Raw genomic sequence first — 20,945 nt, 5'->3', positions numbered from 1 at the left:
TCCGCTTATCCAGCAGATCCTGCAGAGATTCACGGCTTTGGCTGCGAGCTAGAAAGCTTGATTTTACAGCGGGACCCGATCATTCTGTTGGGGATTACCCGAGACGATTGCCAGCGGTAGCAGGTCACTGGACTCAATAACTTGACGTCTTCCCTCCAGTCCTATCTCGTGATTCTAACGGTAGAGGCAGAAGGAGAATTTTGCTGCTTTTTAATCCTGTTAGTCCTCCAGAGCCAGCGCACAGCTGGAACTTCCTCCCCGTGTGCATCAACAAAATTGCTCACCGAATTCAAGTCAGCCGCACATGTGCAATCTCGCCACAGCTGCTCGGGTATCAGCAAGGCCGCGGTTTGAAGGCGGTGCGGAGGCAGGATGTAAATAAAGGCATCGTTTGGCTGGCAGGGTCTAGAGCGGATGCGAGGATCTGTCAGAAGGAAAGAAGTCACCTTGACTCACGGTAGCAATTTGAACCAACACCGTCTTTAACCCACGGTCTGCACCGTTTGCTGGGGAACAGCTGAAAGGCAAGAAACGGACAAAAGAGTTTTGTTATGTAGATCTAAAAGCACTGTTTAGACGCTCTGGAACAAAATAATTTCCTTTATTACAGTCTGTTTAATAGAAACCGTGTCTTTGAACGTTTTCTTTTGCAGATGTTTCTGACATGGATGAATGTTAATATGTTATATCCAGTCCTTTTGAAAGTTTTCATGAAGTTCGTCATCACTCTTTTTCATTTCCCAAAATGAAGACCCTTGGAAAAGTAGATTATATACATATTTTTGTAAACCAACAAAAATTTTCGAGCAAAAAGGGTTTATTTTGTATTATACAGAACTGAATGAATGTCAAAATCTTGCAGTGTACTATGACACGCTGAAACTCTTCATCCTCACCTAAAAGAGCTCTCTCATCGCAGGAGAGCCAGTGACGCTTTCCTGTACATGGCCACACGTGCGGTCATGCGACGTGACTGACATCCCAGGCTTTCCTTTGCCCTGTATTCCCAGCGGGTGGGAGGATTGACAAATATCGCAACTCGTATCAAATCCCTTACGTGACTAACCAATTAAAGAATAGGGGGGGCTTCCTCATGGATCATTGTGCATTTTTCAAATACAGGGGAGACTATCAGGATTGAGCCCGTGGTTTTCAATTTCTAGCCTCCTCCTTAGAAATGCCATTTAGGAGGAATGTGAGTGAGAGAAGATTTGGGTCAAAGTCAGTGAATGGTTTCATATGATAGAAAAGCAAAAGAGGCCTTGAAGTATTTTATCTCTGTATTTTTAAATAAAATGATGGGATTTTCTTTTGGAAATGTTTTATCTAGAGAATTGCCGTACTCTGGTGCTTTTAGAAGATTAAAAAATAGAGGAATTAAAACCTTTAGGGGGCTGAATGATGTGATTCAGCTGAATCAAAAGGTGTTTTCGTTTCCTCAAAAATTGGAAAAAAGTAAATAACCAGGGGTTGGTTCAGCCAGCGAGCTGAAAGCGCTGCTGTTTGTAGGCTGCACAGAACGCCCAGCGCTGGCACGGGTGGAGCGCAGGGAGGCAGAGCCGGGTGCTCCTGCCGCTTTATTGAGATGAAGGGGTCAGGGGGAGGCAGCCTGCAGCTGCTGTGGGCACCCTGACCTCCTGCTCAGTGGAGACATCGGCAACAAGCCTGGCTTTCCAAGGTTTTGCTTAATTAAAACAGCCAGCAAGGCTGCGAGTGCTCTGCTGCCCCTTGGTAGCCTTCTGCCCCAGGCATTTGCTACCTTTCCCTGTGCTTCTCAATCATTATGTCTGTCTCCAACCTACAAATTGGACTCTTCTCACTGGTACAGTGGTTGCTAGTTATCATTACCACTCATCCTTCATTAAAATAAAGATCCCAGGGTGTTGTGACCTGCACAGCTACGAGAGGAACATCTCCGCTCAGCAGTGGTCACAGGCTGAACTGATAACACTTGGAAAAGAAGCAACGGTAGAGACGTTTGTTATGGAGCAGAATGCATCAGTGGCAAAGCCAGGAGGGCAAACTGTCATCTTTCAGCCCCCATCTAGTGCCCTGTCCTGGGCCGCCTTGCTTTAAGCTCGCTATTTCTGTAGTTATAATCCTAACTAGCGTATGAAATCCTACCACCCTCTGGGAGAAGCTGGGCTGTAGCAGCAGGGTGGGTGTGGGGGTCCTTCCTTTCATGAATTCAAAAAGTTCTGGTATTTGTAACCCATCATTTTATATCAGCGGAAGAATTAAACGTGGCTCCGTGTCCCAGAGCATTTACGACCCTGTTGATATTGCTAACGTCCATTGGTTCCACCCTACCCATATGTCACACCGAAGGTACTCTAAAAGGGTGTTGCGTAGATGAAAAGTTCAGCAGTAGACAAGCGAACTGCAGAGTAGCAATTTGGTTTTGTCCTTACCCCCTTACAATGAATTTCACCTCCGTACCTAGTGTGTACAGGTATGCAGAACAAGTCACAGCACAAGGCTTTTCTGTCCTTTAGAAATAGGATTTTGTTTCCTTTCTTACTAAAAGATTTTAGGAAAGTACTGCTGAAGTTGTTTGTATGTGTAAAAACTACCCTTGGCTGATCTACGACCATGGGGACTAAAACCATGAGCTGCTATGGCTTAAGCTCAGCGCTTAACGTTTTCTTTAGCTCTGTGTGGACGCAGGCTGGGAACTAGACCTCCTGTTACCTGGTGGTTGTCACAACAAATGCTGGCGTGGTGGCCATGGCATATCCTCTAGAAGCTCTGCCTGCAGAGACTACTAGCACATACATTACAAAGAGGAGCGAAAACAAGGAATAACGGCAGATCTGTGTGCTTCAGACAGGGATGGGTCTAGCCAAAGGAAAGCTGGGATGTACCCAGCACTCACCAACACTGTTCGTTATAACCTGTTCCATCTCTCTTCTTTCTTTTCAGGATCCTGCTGTTTTAGAAGCTCATCGTACCTACCTTACCTCAGGCACTGCTCTCGTGCTGTGTCTTCAGAGGCCAAATGCCGTGAAGAAGCTGGTAGATCTACTAGGGCCAGAGGATCCTAAACTAGCCCAGGCACTAGATCCGTTCCTCTGGAGGGCTCAGTATGGCATCAGCACAGTCCAAAATGGATTTTACGGTAGGTTTTTGTAAAACAAAAGTCTGAAGGCTCAGATATGCCAACGGAAAAAATATATTATGTACTGTTACTGCCTGCATTGTCAATACAGATCTAGCCTTGGCAGGCAGCAGAGACCATTATTCCCTAGAAACCTTTTGTTGTTTTCTTGGTGGCTGAGCTGAGTATGTCTCAAACTATGAAATATTCTCCCAGAAGACAGATTAAAAAAAAAAATTTCTTCCCAGAACAGCCCTAGATCTGTCTTCCATCAGAACAGATTTCCTTTGATCTCTTCACCACTTGGTCATTTTGTACTTTTAGATTGGTTATTTTGTAATTATCCTCAAGAACCCATCTGTCTTCTATCTGCTTCTGAGTCCCGTCCCGATAGCTTCATAACCCATTGGCCAACTGCAACCAGATTTCACAGAGGGATAAAAGACTCCAAGATACCCAGTCCCTGTAACTTCTCAAAACATTAATGACTAGCTAAAGAGAGGGGATCAAAAATTGCTCTCGCTGAGGAAAGCAGGTGAACTCAGCTGTTTTCCATTCGGAGAGGCTCTTGCCAGCTGGCACATCAGCAGAGGCACACCAGCTAGTCAGCATCCTCAGTGTGCTGAAGCAGTCACAGCTCCTCTGCCAGCAGGGAGGGAACGAGGATGTTGTAGCGTGTATGGTGGGTGGGTGGGATGGGAGATAGCCGAGAGCGTGGGTGAAGGATGGGAAAACGGGAAGTATTGCTGGAGACAGGGACCCGTAGAGAACCAAGGGTATTGCTGGAAGAGGCCTGGGCTATTGCCACAAGGAGGGACGGATGTAATTCAAAAATTTATGAGGAATTAAGCATCGTTAGTTCACTGCCCCTGAACAGTGTTTTTCTTCAGTGTGGATAGTGCTGTGTGTAGTTAAGCAATATAAAAATAATAACAGCAATAGTTTCTATAAACACAGGTGAGCTAGCAGGCACTGTATGCCTTCAGGTTCCAGAAGAACTTTCCTGTCAAGATCCATTGGATTATTTGGCTCTTTCTGTTGTATTCTCTGCTGTCAAATCACTTCCTTTTTTTTTTGTCCATATCAAGTGGTCTTTTGAGGAGAACTGGTAGGGAATGAAGTATCTGCCACGTACAGCTTGGGGAAGAGAATCAACCCCTTGATGTACAATCTTTTTTTTATCAGATACAGTCATAATTCTTAGGACCAGGATTAAACCAAGAGAGACATCTCTCGCTATGATTACTCACAGGATCTCATTCGTGGGAGTGACTGAAGAGCAGGATCTACCTACCAAAAGAAATGGTCAGGGCTCTTCAGCCAATTCTTTTCCACTATCAGCCTCTGCTTCTTTTGCTCTTAAGATTAATGGATTGTGTATCCAGGTTGCCTTGAGAATGAGAACTCATTAGTCGTGGCTAAGAATGGGTAATACATACCCAAAACTTAGGGTACCCATGCTACAGTTAGAGCATCCCTAGCATAACTCAGTTTGTATTAGCAAAAGAGGCTGAGTCTCATCCTGTCTTTCGTTGGGAGTCACAGAGAGCTCACTGTGTTAGAGAAACCCTCAGATGTCCGCTTCGGGATTCCCTTCAGGCCCCTGCTTCCTTCTAAGACCGGGCTGAGCACAGAGCTGAGCTAGTTGGCCACCACCTGCCCTCTGGGACCAGACTGTGCATTACGTTGGAGCCAGCTATATAGCTGGCTCACAAAGCCATCCTTGCACGCGTTCAAGGAAAATGGATGCAGCTGTGGCCGATGTACTCATTAATTCTGATGCAAGAATCTGATCCAGGTTAGGCCAGGGAGGTGTCTGTCCATAAGGAAAGGAGTGCTCATAACCCCTTGCACCTCCAAGAGCTTGTCCTCCAATAAGGGCGAAACGTTTACCTGCAAGTTCAGCGAGAAGAGCTTAATCGTTGCGTGAGCAGTCATTTGGGGGACTGTGGAAGACCATCTTCCTTTCCTAGGAGGCAATACCAAGTTTCTCAGCTAAGGAAGATTTCTAGTTAATGCTATCTTGCTGAAGTAGAGCAAACTCTAGCTGTGTGTTTCTTTCCAAAGTGATGGGGGAAATTCAAGTAACAAGGTTCCAGGCATACAGTTGAACCAAATAATGCAGTTTTAATACTCTGAGGCTCAGCTACAGAGGTACACCTGCCCTCATCTCTTCTGGGCCTTATGAAGTCATTATATAGTGCTTTTTCTTGAACCCAAAGAGCTTTTGCGCATGCATCTTATACAGTCTTATACCTTGAGTAAAGTGAGAGTAAAATGTTGCTAGCTTTGGGAGCATTTGTGTCCTCTGTAATGACATCACTGATTTAAGCCAGGAAGATTTGACATAGAGGTGCATAAAGGGTACAGCATGACTTACACACCGGTGGCTTAAGTAATCTTAGGATTGTAAACTACTGTGTTAAGGACTCTGGCTATACAATACCTAGAATTATGAAGTTCAAACAGGGCTGAGTGCTCTAAGAGCAGTAAGACATGATTCTTTGAATGGGTAGCCTGCAAAGGTGCTAATATTTCAGAGGATATTTGCGTTTTGTGTATTTGTATCCCAGGAGTATGGATCTGTGCCAGCACATGGACAATCTATCTGAACTCCAGTTATATAGAAATAGCTTTTCCTTCTCCAACATTTTCCAGCCACAAATCTCAAAACGTTCTGAGTAGTGCTTTATAACACTGTTGCTTTACAGGGAAATTCAGAGGCTAAGCCTGGAGGGACCTCTGAAGTCACCGAGTTCGGTTAATTCTCTCACAGTCAACCGCATCATGTATTCCCTTTCATAAGCGTCCACCCCAGTTGGGTGGTTGCTACAGAACTTCACTGCTCTGATAGCTAGAAATCTTCTTACATTTTCAAACTTAAATATAGTCATAGACAGTTTGTATCCATTTGTTCTTGTGCCAATACCTGTACTTTAATTTTAAGTAGTTCTTTTTTTCTTCTCTGACCTTTTCCACCCTGATGTGTTTACCAGAAATCAGATTCCTTCTCAGCTTGGTGTCATGTTGGGTCAAACAAGCCAAAGTCTTTCAGTTTTAACTCTTCAGATGATTCTCTATTGCTTCCGTGATCCTCGCATTCTTTCTCTGTACCTGTTCCAGTCTCAATTTACATTTTGCGACCACAGGCGAACCAAAAAATATACTGCTGTCGGCAATGTCTCACACTAATTCTGATTTCTGTTTTAAATCAGAGCCCCCAGCATACTTGAGACTTACGTTATTGTTACTAAGCACGGTTGTTTTACTAACTAGTAGCTCCTTCCCATTCCGTAAGACCAGCCTGACGTGATCCAGAAGCAAGGGAACAGCGACGGGGGATTGGAGCTGGTATTGGAGACTTTCACAGGCTCCTTAACGCGATTCCCTTGACTACGCTGTTAGGAAATAGAAGGAGTCTCGTTTACACGAAGAACAAGATGAGCTATAATAAGACAGAATCAAAATACCAGGAAGGCAATAGAACTATTCTAAATATAATGGTTTTAAATGTTTGCTATTACTGTACAGAACAGCTGGCCTTTAAAGCAATTACTTCAGTAAGTTGCACATCATCAATCTCTCAGAAAGATGAGTGTGAGTCTAGAGAATGTTTAATTCATGGCCTGAGAGAATCTTCTCATTGTATTTATCTCTCAGGCTCCAAATCCTATCAAATAGCTGTCCGGGATATGAAGCTGTTTTTCCCAGAAGGGCTGTGCTGTGCCGAGTGTCAGACATTGGAGGAGGAAGAGGTAGGATTCGGCCCTTTCCTGAGAAGCATCCTGCTGTGTCAGAGCAATGGCTTTGACCTTGCTATCCCATGACTTCTTTCTTATTACACTTTAGATAATGCTTTTTTTGCTGTTTCACCAGCTGCCGAGTTTTCCTTCTCCTGTGGATGTTCCTACTGCAATGTGCTAACTTTGTGTTGACCCAGACAACCTCAGTGGAAAAGTGCTTTTTCAGATACGTTTGTCAGTAACCTGTGCTGTAAATTCAGGAGGGCTCAGGGCTCATACTTTAGAAGCAAAGTTCCTAGATAGAGTCAACATCGCTTTGGAAGCCAATCACGGGGAGGGACAGCAACATCATCGATGATTGCTGAGACACAGCTGGCCCAGAGGCTGGTTTTTTAACCAGCTTTTCTCACGTAGCATTTGGGAATGGAGATGAAGTGGGACCGCTGATAGTGTAACTTGCTGGTTGCTGAATGTCTCCCACGGAGTCCGTATACACCCACGCGTGCGCAGCCCTTTAAGATCATCGAGTCCAGCCGTTAACCCAGCACTGCCAAGCCCACCACTAAACCATGTCCCTCAGCACCACATCTCCCCGGCTTTTAAATCCCCCCAGGCATGGGGACTCAGCCCCTGCCCTGGGCAGCCTGGGCCAGGGCCTGGCAGCCCTTTGGGGGAAGAAGTTTTTCCCAATATCCAACCCAAACCTGCCCTGGCGCAGCTTGAGGCTGTTCCCTCTCGTCCCATCGCTTGTTCCTGGGGAGAAGAGACCGACCCCCCCGGCTCCAGCCTCCTTTCAGGCAGTTGCAGAGAGCGATGAGGGCTCCCCTCAGCCTCCTCTTCTCCAGGCTGAGCCCCCCCAGCTCCCCCAGCCGCTCCTCCCCAGCCTTGGGCTCCAGCCCCTGCCCCAGCCTCGCTGCCCTGCTCTGGCCACGCTCCAGCCCCTCCATGGCCGCCTTGGGGTGAGGGGCCCAGCGCTGAGCACAGCATTCGAGGGGCGGCCTCACCAGTGCCCAGCACAGGGGCACCATCACCTCCCTGCTCCTGCTGGCCACACCATTCCTGATACAAGCCAGGATGCCACTGGCCCTCTTGGCCACCTGGGCACACTGCTGGCTCATGTTCAGCGGCTGTCGACCACCACCCCCAGGCCCTTTCCTGCCGGGCAGCTCCCAGCCGCTCCTCCCCACGCCTGCAGCGGTGCCTGGGGTTGCTGTGCCCCAAGCGCAGGACCCGGCCCTGAGCCTTGTTGACCCTCACCCAGTGGCCTGGGCCCATCGACCCAGCCTGGCCAGGGCCCTCTGTAGGGCCTTCCTACCCTCCAGCAGATCGACACTGCCACCCAGCTTGGTGTCATCTGCAAATGTAAGTCTTTCCTGTTCACCTAGTTTTGTATGTCATTTCTACTCTGATCATTTTCTTCTCAAAACCGGAGTTTGAAATGACTGGGTTATGCCCAGCGAAGGGGTGGAAATGTTTGAGCCTTGCTATGTCCACGTGGCACAGAGGTGACCCAGCTGAGGTAGTCCAAGATTAGCTCTGGAACTGGAAGCAGCCAGCCACATCTGCAATATGCTTCACTGATGTGGATGCTCTCCCGCTCCAGCTCAGTCCAGAGCATCACGACCACGCTGTGCTGGGATGCGTGGATGTGCCGGTTCATTCAGAGGCAGAAGGGAGCTGCTACACGCCGCTGTGGCACTGGATAAAGTTGCCAGACACTCACAGTCCTTGAGTTTCTGGCCTTGAAATGCTGGGAGCGGAGACCTTAGAAAGATGTCCGGATGTAGGACCTTTAAAAGGATGACAAGATGCCGTACTGAATTAAGCCTCAATAAAAAAAGAATGCATGCAAAATGTTCTTCTATCTCCAGGCAAGCAGGTGTTTTCTAGCCTGGCAGTTACAGAAGTACACAACACCAACAAAAGCTTCACAGCTTGCCTGAATCAATTCTTAAGAAGCGTTATCCTTTCTGATTAGGAAATGGCGCTCATATGACTTGCCTCTCTCTCCCTCCCTTCCTTCCTGCAGATCGGTAACCTGAAACGTGACCCCATAGTCAGTTCGGAAATCAACAAGCAGCGCAAGATCATAAAACGCGAAACGGGAGGGCAACTCCATTTATTGGGCTCTGAGGAACCATGCAGTCTTGGTAAGGAAATGCAGAACTCTTGTTATAGATTGAGAGTGTTATTGATTAATTGGACAGCAAGGCAAACCATCTGGTGGCAGCAAGATTTGGTATCGATGTCCTTTCAGAAGGGAGAGACAACTCTGAGCTGCAAAGAACAGCTCCAGCGGAGTCCAGCCATTTAACTGTTTACCTGCCAGGGCTTTCCACTGCCAGTGCTTTCGTGGGTTTAAATACAGGGCTGTTGAGAAGTGCTGACCTTATCCCCAGCAGAAGAACAAACACTGCCAACACAGCTAGCATAAGCAACGGCGCACGTTTCTCTGCCGAACTTCTACAAGGCGTTTCAACGCTGACTTGGCCACGGTGGTTTGCCTGTCCATTCAAAGCCTGCCACGGGAGAGGCCGAGACACCGTAGCGATGGGTGATGGTGAGCCGTTTTGTTCTGTGAGTTGATAAATAATAATTTATGCAGGGAGTGCTTTTGGCAGTGTGGACATCTAACTCTCGGGAACTGGACTGAGATCTCTTTCAATTCCCACTAGCTGCTGAACAGCTGCCAGCTCAAAATGACTTCCAGTTATTGCTGGTCTGACTTTGATTTGAAGTTGAAGCTTCAGCAAGCCTGTTGGTTCCCTCAGGTGGCTACAGTGTCTCTGGGCCTTTTCTGTCGATTTTACTTGATAGGCATGTACACAACACAGGCTGTGATGCAGCACCACGCATGTCAGGAGTTGTAACTAACACATGGGGATGCTCGCATGTTGGGATATTGTGGATTGATCCCAAGCCTTTATAAACAAGCAGTGACCAGGTAAAGCATCCCTGTGGTGTTCGCTGCGGAGCAAACGTGTTTGGAACCGGGTCAGTCTCATTGCTGTAGCTTGAGTTCTGCTGTGACTGGCAAGCAGGAGGGTGGGCAGCTGAGAAAATGTTCCTGCGCTACACCCGATGGCTCCAGTTGTTAATCCCAGCAGTAAAACCACAAGATTGTTGTGGCAGACTGGCGATGAGTAGGATAAAGATGCTACGGAATTACAGACTGTCACCTCCCACCTTAAACCCTTACTGATACAGGACTTCTGGGCATTGACCTCATACCGATGGGTGCAAGGAGGATGGTGGTGAGTCAAGGCCTTTGCCTTAACGGCAGCACAGCTGCTTGGTAGGCACCAAGTCACTTTTGCATAGGCAGGTCTCTGAAGGAGGATTTTTTCCAAGGTAATTATCAATCAGTTCTTTCCACTGTCTTATGTTAGCTTTGGGCTATGCCCTACATCTGCTTCACGATCATTACAAAAATCACAAATCCTCAGGCAAGCTCCTTTTCTTACATCGCACTAATACATCAGAGACTGACTGCATGAAGGTTTAAGATTTAACTGATGCCTGCGGTGAGGGGTGAGGCCTATCTCGAAATGCTGCTGATGTTCCCAAGCCGTTGCATGAGTCCTGAAGCGAGAGACTGGCAATCGTGTGTATGTAACAGCAGCTTTTTGAGATGACCTTTTTACTCTCTTGGGGATACAGTCAGCTCAGTAATTCTATTATTATTTTTAATGGCATAAACATTGGGCTTACTGCACGATGGGAAAGGACCAGGCCTGTAGCACAGGTCTGCTGTGACTGGAACGCTTCTTGATTTTCAGAAGAGATTGCAGAAAATAAAAGAAACAGTTTGTTGTGGAGAGAGCACAAGTATTCTGCAAGCTTTGTACAGCCCAGCATTGGGAGCAAATCTCAAAATACGTGTCCCTAATTTCCTGCTGCATGAGGATCTCTTTGCTTTGAAGATGTCTAAGCAGAGTAAATAGGAAACCAGTGTACAGCCCTGATGTGTTTGTGTCTCCGAAAATGTATTTCAAAGAGTTACTGTCCTGGAAAAGCAAGTCCACGTGATCTCCGAACTGTCAGGCACAATATAGTAAGCGCCTCCAGCAATCCAGACGCATCATTCACTTCGTGGTCTCATCTTGAACACTAGAGGTAGCTCTTGCACACAAAGAAACCTCTCCTTTCAGCAAATAATTATCACAAAGCTGCTGCCTAACGGGCGGGCAGATTTATCATGAGGAAAATATGAAATACATTAAGTCTTATGTATGCTGATCAGAATTACCCTTTGGATTATAAAAGCAGCTGGATTAACAGATTTCTTTGCTTGGAAGAAATTAAATGGAATAGCGTCTCCTGTAGCAAAGCAGCAGCTGTCCTTGTCTGACTCCTGAAATGGGGTCACTACTGCTGCCTTGTGATCTCCAGATACGTACGCGCAGGCATCAGCAGTTTGACAGTTCGGGATGAGCAATTGCATCTGTGAGCGTCCCAAATGCTATAACAATGCCTGAGCGCCTCTGATCTCCCAGTTACTTGTCTGTGGCAGGGAAGAATTAGACGACTAGCAGTTGAGGGGGGTGGATATAAAATAAGCATCTGTTGTGTTTTGATCTTTTCCCATCAGATCGGCCGTTGCTTGATAACCTCTGCCAAACCACTTGCTTCGTGTTGCCTGGGATAATCCTTCGAGGTTCAGAGCACCCACCTTATGTCGAACTGCTTGATCAGCTTGTTGGCAAAGGTTTCACAGTGACTGGAGTGCGCCTCACTGTCCTGGATGCACCACAAGCTCACTGCATCTCTGAGACGCTAAGCAGGGCAAAGTGCAGTGTTGCAGCAAAGGTATGAAACAGCTGGAGTTGTGCTTTGCTTCTTTTGCACGAAAGAAGAGCCTTTTAATGCCGTGCTGTGCTAAGATATCCAGGCTAGCTCTGAGCAAGCTTGCTTTGGTAGCAGCATTAGCACAGCACTGCATCTGAGCTCTGATACCACTGGTAAGTAACGTGGGCGATGTGCCTTGCTAGCTAGTCCCTACCTTGCGTTCCTGTATCTCCGCTAGCTCACTGACACCTAACCTTGACATCCGTGTGTGCGAACGGATCCTTCATGTGGATGGCGCATCCCCGTTAAACATTTTATTCCGTTCACCTATCAGTGTGCAGTTGCTGCTATTATGTATGTTCTGCTGCTGTATCCTGTCTTGTTTTTCCAGATAAATACAGTTTCTATTTCCCTTTCTCTAATCGCACCCCATTAATCCTCCTCTACAATGCTAAATAACCCTTCCACTTTTTGGACTGTGCCCTGGAGTCCTGGGCAGCGATTTCATTTTGCTTCTCGTTTAGTTGGTGCTGACAGCTCAAGCCGCATTCCAGCATGGGGTTTGAGCAAGCGCTCACGGGGCTTCGGCATGAGATGTGCTTCTGGGGTGAGCAGATACATTGCTTTATATCAGCAGAGTATCTGGCCCAAGCTGCTTTTCTCTTTGTGCTTGGTGCAAGAGAAGACCACCATTTCAGGAACCTTCCTAGGGCGAAGCGGTAAGGTAGAATATGCAAGAAAGTGCTGTCGAGCACAGAGTAAACTGGGGGGTAAACGATTTATCCTGGAAGTAGCAATCAACTAAAGGCTGTCAGAGATACACAGCCCCTCTGAAAAAATACAGCAAACATTTGTGCTTCCAGCCTTTCAGTTATAAGAGTCTTAAGTGTTATCTGTAATAAGAACAGGTAAGATCTTTTCAGGTTGTGATTTTTTTAAACTGACAGCATCCCTTTGAAGTACATCTGTATAGAATAGCAATTACATCTAGCATCCAATTACTCTAAGCACTACTTTCTTCTCCTGCGGTTCCCCCAAGGATGCCACCCCTCTGCACATGGGAATGTGCACAGCTCTCTAGGAAGTACAAAGCGAATCGGTGTGCGGGAAGGGAGAGCCATGGCAGCGGCGCTGCTCTCCTGGCGATGGAAAGGCTTCCTCCTGTCAGAGATGAATTACTCTGGGCAGAGCTGGCACCTTTCCAGAAGGGTCTGGCACTGCTGAGCCAAAGGTGAACATCACGGCATTCGCTTTCCCTTGCCAGAAGGGAGATGGGCTCCCTCAAGTAATGAGTCTTTCTGCTACAGCATCTCAACATTTACCGTTATCTCCGTATTCCTGCTTCCAGCAGACTTAGTGGCGGAATAACACACCTGAGCAACCTGCTTATTTTCGCTCTGAGAGAAGGGAACAGGAATAACGGTGTGCCATAGGAATGGCAGAGCTAACAGTCCCGACATGATACTCTTTCAATTTGAAAGAGTCTGTTGCTTTGTGACTTTCACCCCCTCGCGCAGCACACGAGCAGTTATCTGTGCTGTCAGCGGTTCATCAGTGAGGCTTACAGACTTATTTAAGTGGATAGCAACACCAAAGCTCTGTCCTTCCCTCTCTTGCAGTGTTCCCTCTTAATGGATGGTTTGTGTCTGGTGCTAGCCGTGCAGCGAGACAATGCGGTCATTTGCTTCGACTCCCTGCTGGACAGGCAAGTGAGGACAATATCGCTTTAAAGGCACTGTCTCAACCCCCTGCTAGAGAGCTTGTGATCTGAAAGAGGGCAGCTGACTTGCTTCTCTGTAATTCACTGCCAGTTCAGACTCCCCTGGGGTCCGGTGCCACTCAAAGGCAACCCATTCTTCCTAAGTTATGTTCTTGTTAACGGGTCAATACCTCAGAGCCTTCCCCAGTTTCAGAGTCATGTCTCCTATACTCAAGACCTTAAATACCGAGTTATGTTGGTTGTTAAGGACTTGGAGTGTCTGTGAGGCTTGGCGGCATGGTTCCACGAATACAGGGGATTCTCTGAAATAAGGGCTCGCATGGGGAATAGACCTGCTGAATCAATAAAATTCCTAGGGGAAATATCTTAGCAGATTCTATGTTTGCTATTAAAAAAAAAAAAAAAAAAAAGCGCCAGAGAGCAAAATCAAAAATTAGCCTCTTAAATAAATCACCAGAAATGCTGGGTAGAGGATGCATAAGCCTGGTAAAACAACCAGAACCCCTCTACAGGGACTGATTAGTGAAACAGAATGATTATCAGGCCAATTAACCCACTGTTCCCCAGAGGGAAAGTTTCCTTGCACAGGGGCTGGTATTTGGCAATGCGATGTGTAATTCGTGCACATGGTTTCCTCGGGGAAAGGAAGCCAAGAGAGTCTTTTTTCTGAGACATTTGGTATAGAGCAGTCCAGCAGCCACGCCGGTAAGACTGCTGTGACTTTGGCTGTACCAGCTGGGGGACTTCCAGATAACACCGTCAATGGACAGGCGTCAGGAATTCCAGGGATGCTGCAGTTTACAAGCATCAAGGGGATCAAATCTGAACACCCAAGTTGATAGACACCTTGGAGCTCTCGTACTTTGACGAAACGTTGCAGTGCTCAGTCACAAGGCCCACCTGGGAAAAATAGTTGGAACAAATTTCATCGTTAACTTTTCAAAAATGGCTGATGGCGGAACTTAGACATTGCTCCCATTCCTTTAAAATCGCACCCTTGGGAGCCACATCCCAAACCTTTCACCCTGCAAGGTACAGCACTAAGGGGAAGCAAAGAGCAAGTTACCCAAGACCTTTCTAGTGAGTTTTCTCCCGCTCTTTCCCTGGTTTACAGGAAAAATGTGAGCTGTTGGGAAGCCCAGAGGTCACTGCTGAAGGGCGTTCTGGGAGAGTGGCTGACAGCCAATACAAGATCCCCCACCTCTTTATTTTCCCCACGCTTTTGCTCATCGGAGTCATGGGTGCTGCATAACAAGATCAGCTGCAACCCAGCGCTCCCCTCTTCTGTAGGCTTAACTTGATATGTTTGAAGATTGCCAGCCTCAAGGCAGCACCCCCAGAGCAAACCTCGCAGTGGCTTCTCACTGCCGGTCGCAGTGAGCCGAGGGGCTGAGACGGAAGCGGGGAGGAATAGGTGCCAGTCTCGGCTGCGGCTTTCACCCCTCACGCTGCTCTGTGCCGGCGTGGCTGTCTGTGCAGAGGACAAACCTCCTCGCCGAACTGCAAAACACGCGTGCTTAAATTATGGCTGTTCGGAGGTACTCCCGGATGGCAGGATCCGCTCTGCCTCTTACCCTGGGGCCAGAACCAGTGATCATGCAGCCATTTAAAACCAGCTCTACCAAAAAAATATTTGCCTTCATGATGGATGACGCTTGTGGAAGGGAGGGGCAGCGATCCTCGGGCAGACCAACTTTAGCCAACAGCAAACTCATACCCTTATTGTGTCATCGCGCTGTTTAAAATCAACTTTGCAAATACCTTTGAAAACCCAGCCTGACTTAACTAGTGTCTCATAAGGACACTTCATGCTAAGACATCTTCATTGCCTAGTTTATAAACATTTCAGAATAACATCTGAGGTTAATTACACTTATGACTCCATCAGCAGGAGCCACGTGACCTTTCTTGTACTGAGTAAATCACCGTATATTTATTTCACTTTTACTGCCAGGGCCCAGGATTCCAATACCTGCACAGGTTCTGGCCTGCGTTTCAGCTGCATTGCTGAAGCACCACGGCGTAAGAGATTATTTTACGGCCCCGGGAGTTGATTCACAGCTGAGCCACGTTACTTAGGCTTTGTGCTACAGGGAGAAACGTTGCCATCTGTATGGAAGCCTGGGATATGATGTCAGAGATGGGCTGTGATAAGAAGGAGGAATCAGGTGTTGAGAGGAACAATTCAGGCTTTGCTAGCGCAACTGCGCGTAGTTCAGAGCCTGTTAAAGCTTTCCTGAGCCAGCTCCAGCAGTGGCACGTCGAGGAGAGACACTCAACCACCGGAGGATGTGCTGCGCAGAGCAGTTGCCTTAAAGACAGCCGCAGACCCTCGTAACTGTGTCGTGGTGGCTGTTCAGCGGCAGCAGCGCCCGCTCTGTTCTCTGGACATCTATGAAGGCATTATTTCTGCACTGAAGGGCAGGAAGAACAGAGAAAGGGACAAAATTTATGCAGGTGGGGGCACAAAAGCAGCCTGCGAGTTTGATTGACTGCCAAGAGCGGAGCCAAAGCAGGAATCTGGGAGAATCTGGGAGGGTGCCAAGGGCAACTCATAGGGCAGAGTGAAGTAAGTGTTTGGAAGAGGTGAGGGGAAGCTGAAGCACAGCCGAAGAGCGGTGGGGACCGGGGGGAGAATCCGGAGAAGGAAGTGACACAATCCTCTCCGCAGACAGGGAAAAATGATGCGAGACTTACCTTTCCCGTTCCGTCAGCATCCGCCTGCCTGGCTCTCCAGTATAAAGCACGTGAATTTTCCCTGTCATAACTTGTTTTTACAGCCAGATTCCCTAGCTGCGGGGTGGCAGAGGGAAGGATTTACAAGTAGATTCAAAGCAGTTCCTGGAAGAAAGGCATGCTCTGCTTTTTATGCATGACAAACTAGATTTAGCTACCTTAATAGGTGATACTGATTTAATAGTGATTAGTCCTCTATGGTTATCTGAGCTTTTAAAGAGTACTTTCAGATGCCCATAAGGTTGTTAGGACCTAATTATATTGTGCACGGTCTTTAGGAACTCACCGAGTTAGCGTTGTACTGAGCTTGGTAAGCAGCATTTGACTAAAGCACACCGAAAACCTCGCTGCATCCGAAGAAAATCGGGATGTAGGCTAGGCCTTATGCTTTCCTGGGTTTAGACAACGTAGTGCAATCAGAACAACAGTCAAGCGTTAAGGAACTTAGCTGGATGTTATTCTCTCTGATGAAACGTTCTTACCCAGTGTTAATTGCTGCTAGCAGGGAGTGATGTTATCCCTATAGGAAGCTCATCTCTGGGAGCTTGGGAGGGAAAGGAGGTGTAGAAATCAAAAAATGAACACACGAGATGTAAAATCTTGGAGCTGTTGAAAACCGCTGAAGGGAAAACTGTTGCCAAGCACAATACCTGGATATGGGGGCAGGGAGTGGTTTCCAAAGCCTCTGGAGAGTTTTCAAGCCTCAGACTCTGAGCACAGCGTTAGTTTTAAAAGGCAATTTTGAAATTTGTATCTCGCCTTTGAATTTCTCTTGCGCGTGTCTTGCGGTCAACTCACGTGGGGCTTGAGGCGGACCAGAGCAAAACAAGGACTAGCGAAGCAGACCCTGCTGCTGAAGGCAGCTTGGAAAGTCCTGGGCTTTGGGGAAAACGCGCACATTATCTTTGTTGAGAAAAAGACCCCTGCACAGAGCTGACTATCTACATCAACGTGTATTTCCCACTGCCCCAGAGACCCCATTACGCAACCAGTCATTACTGTTTGTTTGCAGGCTTATATTTTAAGAATCCAAATCCATTTATACAAAGCTTTGTAAAACCCAGGATTTATCTGTGTAAAGAAGTTCAGTAACAGATGCACATGGCCAGAGCTGCTGGCAAAGAGCATAGTCCTCCTCAAAGCTAGGTCATCTGCCGTTTCTGACAGCTTAGATGGCAAAATAACACTGCCTTCCATTTTTATTTACCTCCAGCATCTGTTGGCAGAAGCAGTCAGTCCTGGACACTGCGCAGCATCTCCTTTATCCCCAAAACGAGAAACAGGCAAGTAGAGAAGTTTATGGTAGAGATATGTGTCCTTTGAGCCCTTGTGATGAATGAAACTTGTCAAAATTATTTGAATTTTACAAGAAAAATTCGATTTACACGAGACAGAGGTGGTGCCTCATGAGAGCCCCGAGCCTTGGCTTATACTGAGAGCCCAGCACATGGTGGAAGGTGGACCAAAACCCTGCCAAACTCCCTTCCGCATTACACCAGTGGCACTACTTTGAATCCAAATATTTTGAGACTTTGATAAAGGTTCAATATTTTCTGTAGATGTCAGTTACTTTTTATGAAGAACCAACGCTTCGTAAGATATCTGTGATACTTGTCAAAAATAAGTGGCAGGAAATGTTCGTTCAGCCCTACTGCTAAGCTGGCACATGTCTTACGTTCGGAAAGTTGTTTCAGAAGCCCAAGTCCAAATGGAAGATGAGAAATTAAGCCGCTAGCCGTTCCAGGAATGGGCTAGCTGAGTATTTTCTCAGTAGCTCATCCCGAGAAAGGAAACACTAAGCTCCAGGGTTTTATAGACGTGGGGGCCCCTAATGGGAATAAACTGCACCAGCAGTGCACAGCCACAAACTCCGGCTGTAATCATCAACATCTAGTACAAAACAAACAAGAGATTCGGGTACAGGAGGCAGTGCCTGAAGAGTTAGAACTAGGAGCTGTAAAAGAATTGGGGAGAATGAGAAACAGGAGCAAGTGGACAAATCCCTTTTCCTTCCCAAGAAAACCCAGCGGGAGAGTGAGATGTGTTTGTAACCTCCCATAACATATCAGAGCTGCTGCCTTCAGTACCAGTGCTCTAAGGACTGAACCTTAAAAGACGCAGAGCCCTCTTTGAAGTCTGTGTTCCTGCTTTTAACACAGCCAAAACTACCCCCAAACTTCCCCAAAGTCGTACAGCTGCTGTTTTCAGCAGCTTTCCCTAAGGCGCAGTAAAAGCCTCCCCGGGCGTAGCTGGGATTGTGCGCGCCGCAGTGCCTGGGAAGGTCTGCCTGCGCAGCTCCGCGATAGCTGCAAGGCCGTCAGAGCACAGCGCTTGCTGCTGCCAGGGTGCCAGGCTGTTGCCAAGTAATGTGACAGGGCAGCAAGTCCAGGCTGTCTTCTGATTTGCTTTGAAAAGGACATTACATATCTCTGGCTGACATAAAATCCCTTCTGCTTCACGGCTGTGGGGAATCGGCCTATCAGAAAGAGGCTTATAGTACTTTCTGTGATAGATAAGAGAAAAAGCAAATATGCTCAGCCCTTCTCCCGGCTTCTGGCAGCCTGGGCCGCTGAATCAAATCCCTCTGGTGCTGGTGGAAGCAGGGGCTGCTCACAGCCGTTCGGAGTTTAGACCACGAGTCTAGTCCTGGGACAGCGGTGGGTGCAGCGCTTCTCACTGTGGGTTACAAGAAGCACAGCAGCCAGTAATGTTTATTTTCAAATGGGGCTTTTGCTCCAAAGTTCAGGGGAGGCTTAGAAATCACAGAGCAAGATCTGAGGAGCAAGCTCACCAGGGAATGACTGTACCTCAAAGGATGTCCCTAGAAACCGTGTTTGATCCTCTGATCTCTTGCTAATGAGTTTATGAAATGTCAGCCAGGCTTTCCAGGTCAAAGCTAATGAGCAACAACATGATATCAGGCAAAGTTCAGGAGGGTTAAATGAACATGGATTTCAAATCCTCATGGTCTGAGCAGAGCTGCAGCGTTTACTGGTGGAGTGAAGCCATGGAAATTAAACAGAATTTCATACTTGCTCCCTGTGTGATTTGGGACTAGGCAATAGGATGAGCAATCAGCTTTCCAAACGTGGACTATTTCAGTGCTGACATCTGTGTCTGGGCTACTTGTCTTGCCTTCTTCTGCAGTCACTGAGAGAAGCAAGCATTTCTATAGTGCTTTTCACCTGCCCTGTTTGAAACATCTGCCTTAGGAGCAGATGAATTCATGCTTTGGAAGTGCCTTATTCTCAGGCAGTGACCCTGCAGGTGCCTGCTCCCCGTGCAGGCTTCTCCTGGGCACACACAGAGCAGCTCACATCTGGAAGTGACAGAGCCACCTTTTGTTGGTGCCACCGTTAGGAGCTGCTGAACGTCCAGAGGGCCTCTGTGAGGCGGTCCCAGATGTCCCTGCCCCTGGTCCATACCCAGGCTGGAACCTCCCCAGCGATGAGGGCTGTCAGGGAGCGCTGTGCTCAGCCTCACCCCTGGCATGTCCTGTGGCTGAACAGTTTCTCCTCCGTGCGGCTCTGCACCGTGGCTGCGATGAGATCATGAGGCTGAGGTGGCCGTCCCTCGGTGACGGTGCAGTACGCCATCGACCTGCCACCATTAGCGGGTCAGAGCAGGGAGGCGGCAGGGTCCCTGCGCAGCCATTCCTCGGTGAGAGCCCACGGGTGTGCAGTTGAACCTCCGCTGGCAGGCAGCGCTAATCCCTCCGCTCTGCCCGGAGCCCTGAAGCTGTTGCCAGCAGCCGCAATGGCTGCTCCAGCATCTCCCTCCTTGCAGAGACAGCTGAAACCTGGGGCTGGAACAGAGTGGCACAGGGAAAACACATCCCAGCCACTCTTGGCATGATCCTTAGCCCCTCAGCAGCAGGCAGAAGGGCTGGAGCCCTATAAAAGAGACCTAAAAACCTATGGGGAGAAGCAGAGCGCTGGCAGGAGGAGGAACCCAAGGGCTGTGTGGGTCGGACTGACACCACAGCATGTATAATGCTTTAGAGGAACGTGGTGTTCACTAGCACAGTCAGAATTGCAGACTGGTCCTGAAGCCCTTGGCGCTAAGCTGGCCTCCCCGTCTCGGAAGCAGCCACGCCGACAGAGCTGCACAGGAGCGAGGTTTGGGCAGGAGAGGCAGAGCAGCCCGGGGAGGGAGTTAGATTTCCCATTGGCACTTTGCACGTTGTTGGTTTTCTTCAGTTCCTTGAAAATGTGAATCTTGAGAACGGCCAAACAATGGTTACAACGAGCAGACATTTCCCTGCTGTGGGACACTGTGCTGGAATTAATTCAACCTGGTAAACATCCTCGCTATACTGCCTGCCTTCAGCACGCGCGAGAAACCGACCTCTGAAAAGAAGTTTCTTTGCAACGCAGAGAAATTACAGCTCTCCCCCAACCCCTTCCTTCTTTTCTCCCCAGGCCGAAGAGCTGCTCTGTTGCCTTTTTGACTCCCTGACATCTGAAAGCATCCACCGAATTGAATCCCAGGATTGCTAACCAAGACGGTCAAGGCCCCCAGGCAGCCCATGGGTGGACGCCACCACGGGTATCTGTGCAGACGGACACGCAGGGGACTCCCAGCCTCTAAGAGCACTGATATTTGTTTGTCATTAAAACATAAAGTCTGAAGTATGGTATTAGCATCGGTAAGATAAATGAGAGTGGTGGGAGGAAGGATCAGTGCCCAAGAACAAATCTTTCTGAACTGTAGCCGTGGTTTCTAATGGAATGCATTCAGAGACAATCCGGTTGTGTTCATGGAGCAAGGTTTGGAGCATTCCTCTGGCTGGGAAAAACTCAGGAATTAAAGTAAATAGGGGCAGCGGTTCGCTGCTGTCTTTCTCTCAGGTGCTTGGGGA

General features: G+C 47.9%; 1 protein-coding gene across 1 annotated transcript in view; it reads left to right on the top strand.

Moving 5' to 3' along the window:
* The window catches only part of DNAAF8 (dynein axonemal assembly factor 8), a 96,991-nt gene extending 76,330 nt beyond the window's left edge, over window positions 1-20,661 (top strand). The window contains exons 26-32 of the mRNA XM_087733981.1: window positions 2,923-3,118; window positions 6,758-6,852; window positions 8,870-8,990; window positions 11,432-11,649; window positions 13,248-13,333; window positions 17,298-17,367; window positions 20,506-20,661. Of these exons, the coding sequence (XP_087590107.1) occupies window positions 2,923-3,118; window positions 6,758-6,852; window positions 8,870-8,990; window positions 11,432-11,649; window positions 13,248-13,333; window positions 17,298-17,367; window positions 20,506-20,583 (864 nt within the window). The 3' untranslated portion in view covers window positions 20,584-20,661. The remainder of the gene's footprint in view (window positions 1-2,922; window positions 3,119-6,757; window positions 6,853-8,869; window positions 8,991-11,431; window positions 11,650-13,247; window positions 13,334-17,297; window positions 17,368-20,505) is intronic.
* Window positions 20,662-20,945: the final 284 nt, after the last annotated feature.

Source organism: Nipponia nippon, unplaced genomic scaffold (genome assembly GCF_047370975.1).
Source record: "Nipponia nippon isolate SJK-2023a ecotype South Korea unplaced genomic scaffold, ASM4737097v1 scaffold_5, whole genome shotgun sequence".
Classification (NCBI taxonomy): Eukaryota; Metazoa; Chordata; class Aves; order Pelecaniformes; family Threskiornithidae; genus Nipponia; species Nipponia nippon.
The sequence above is the reverse complement of the archived record's forward strand: the minus strand, read 5'-3'. Positions and strand labels throughout refer to the sequence as shown.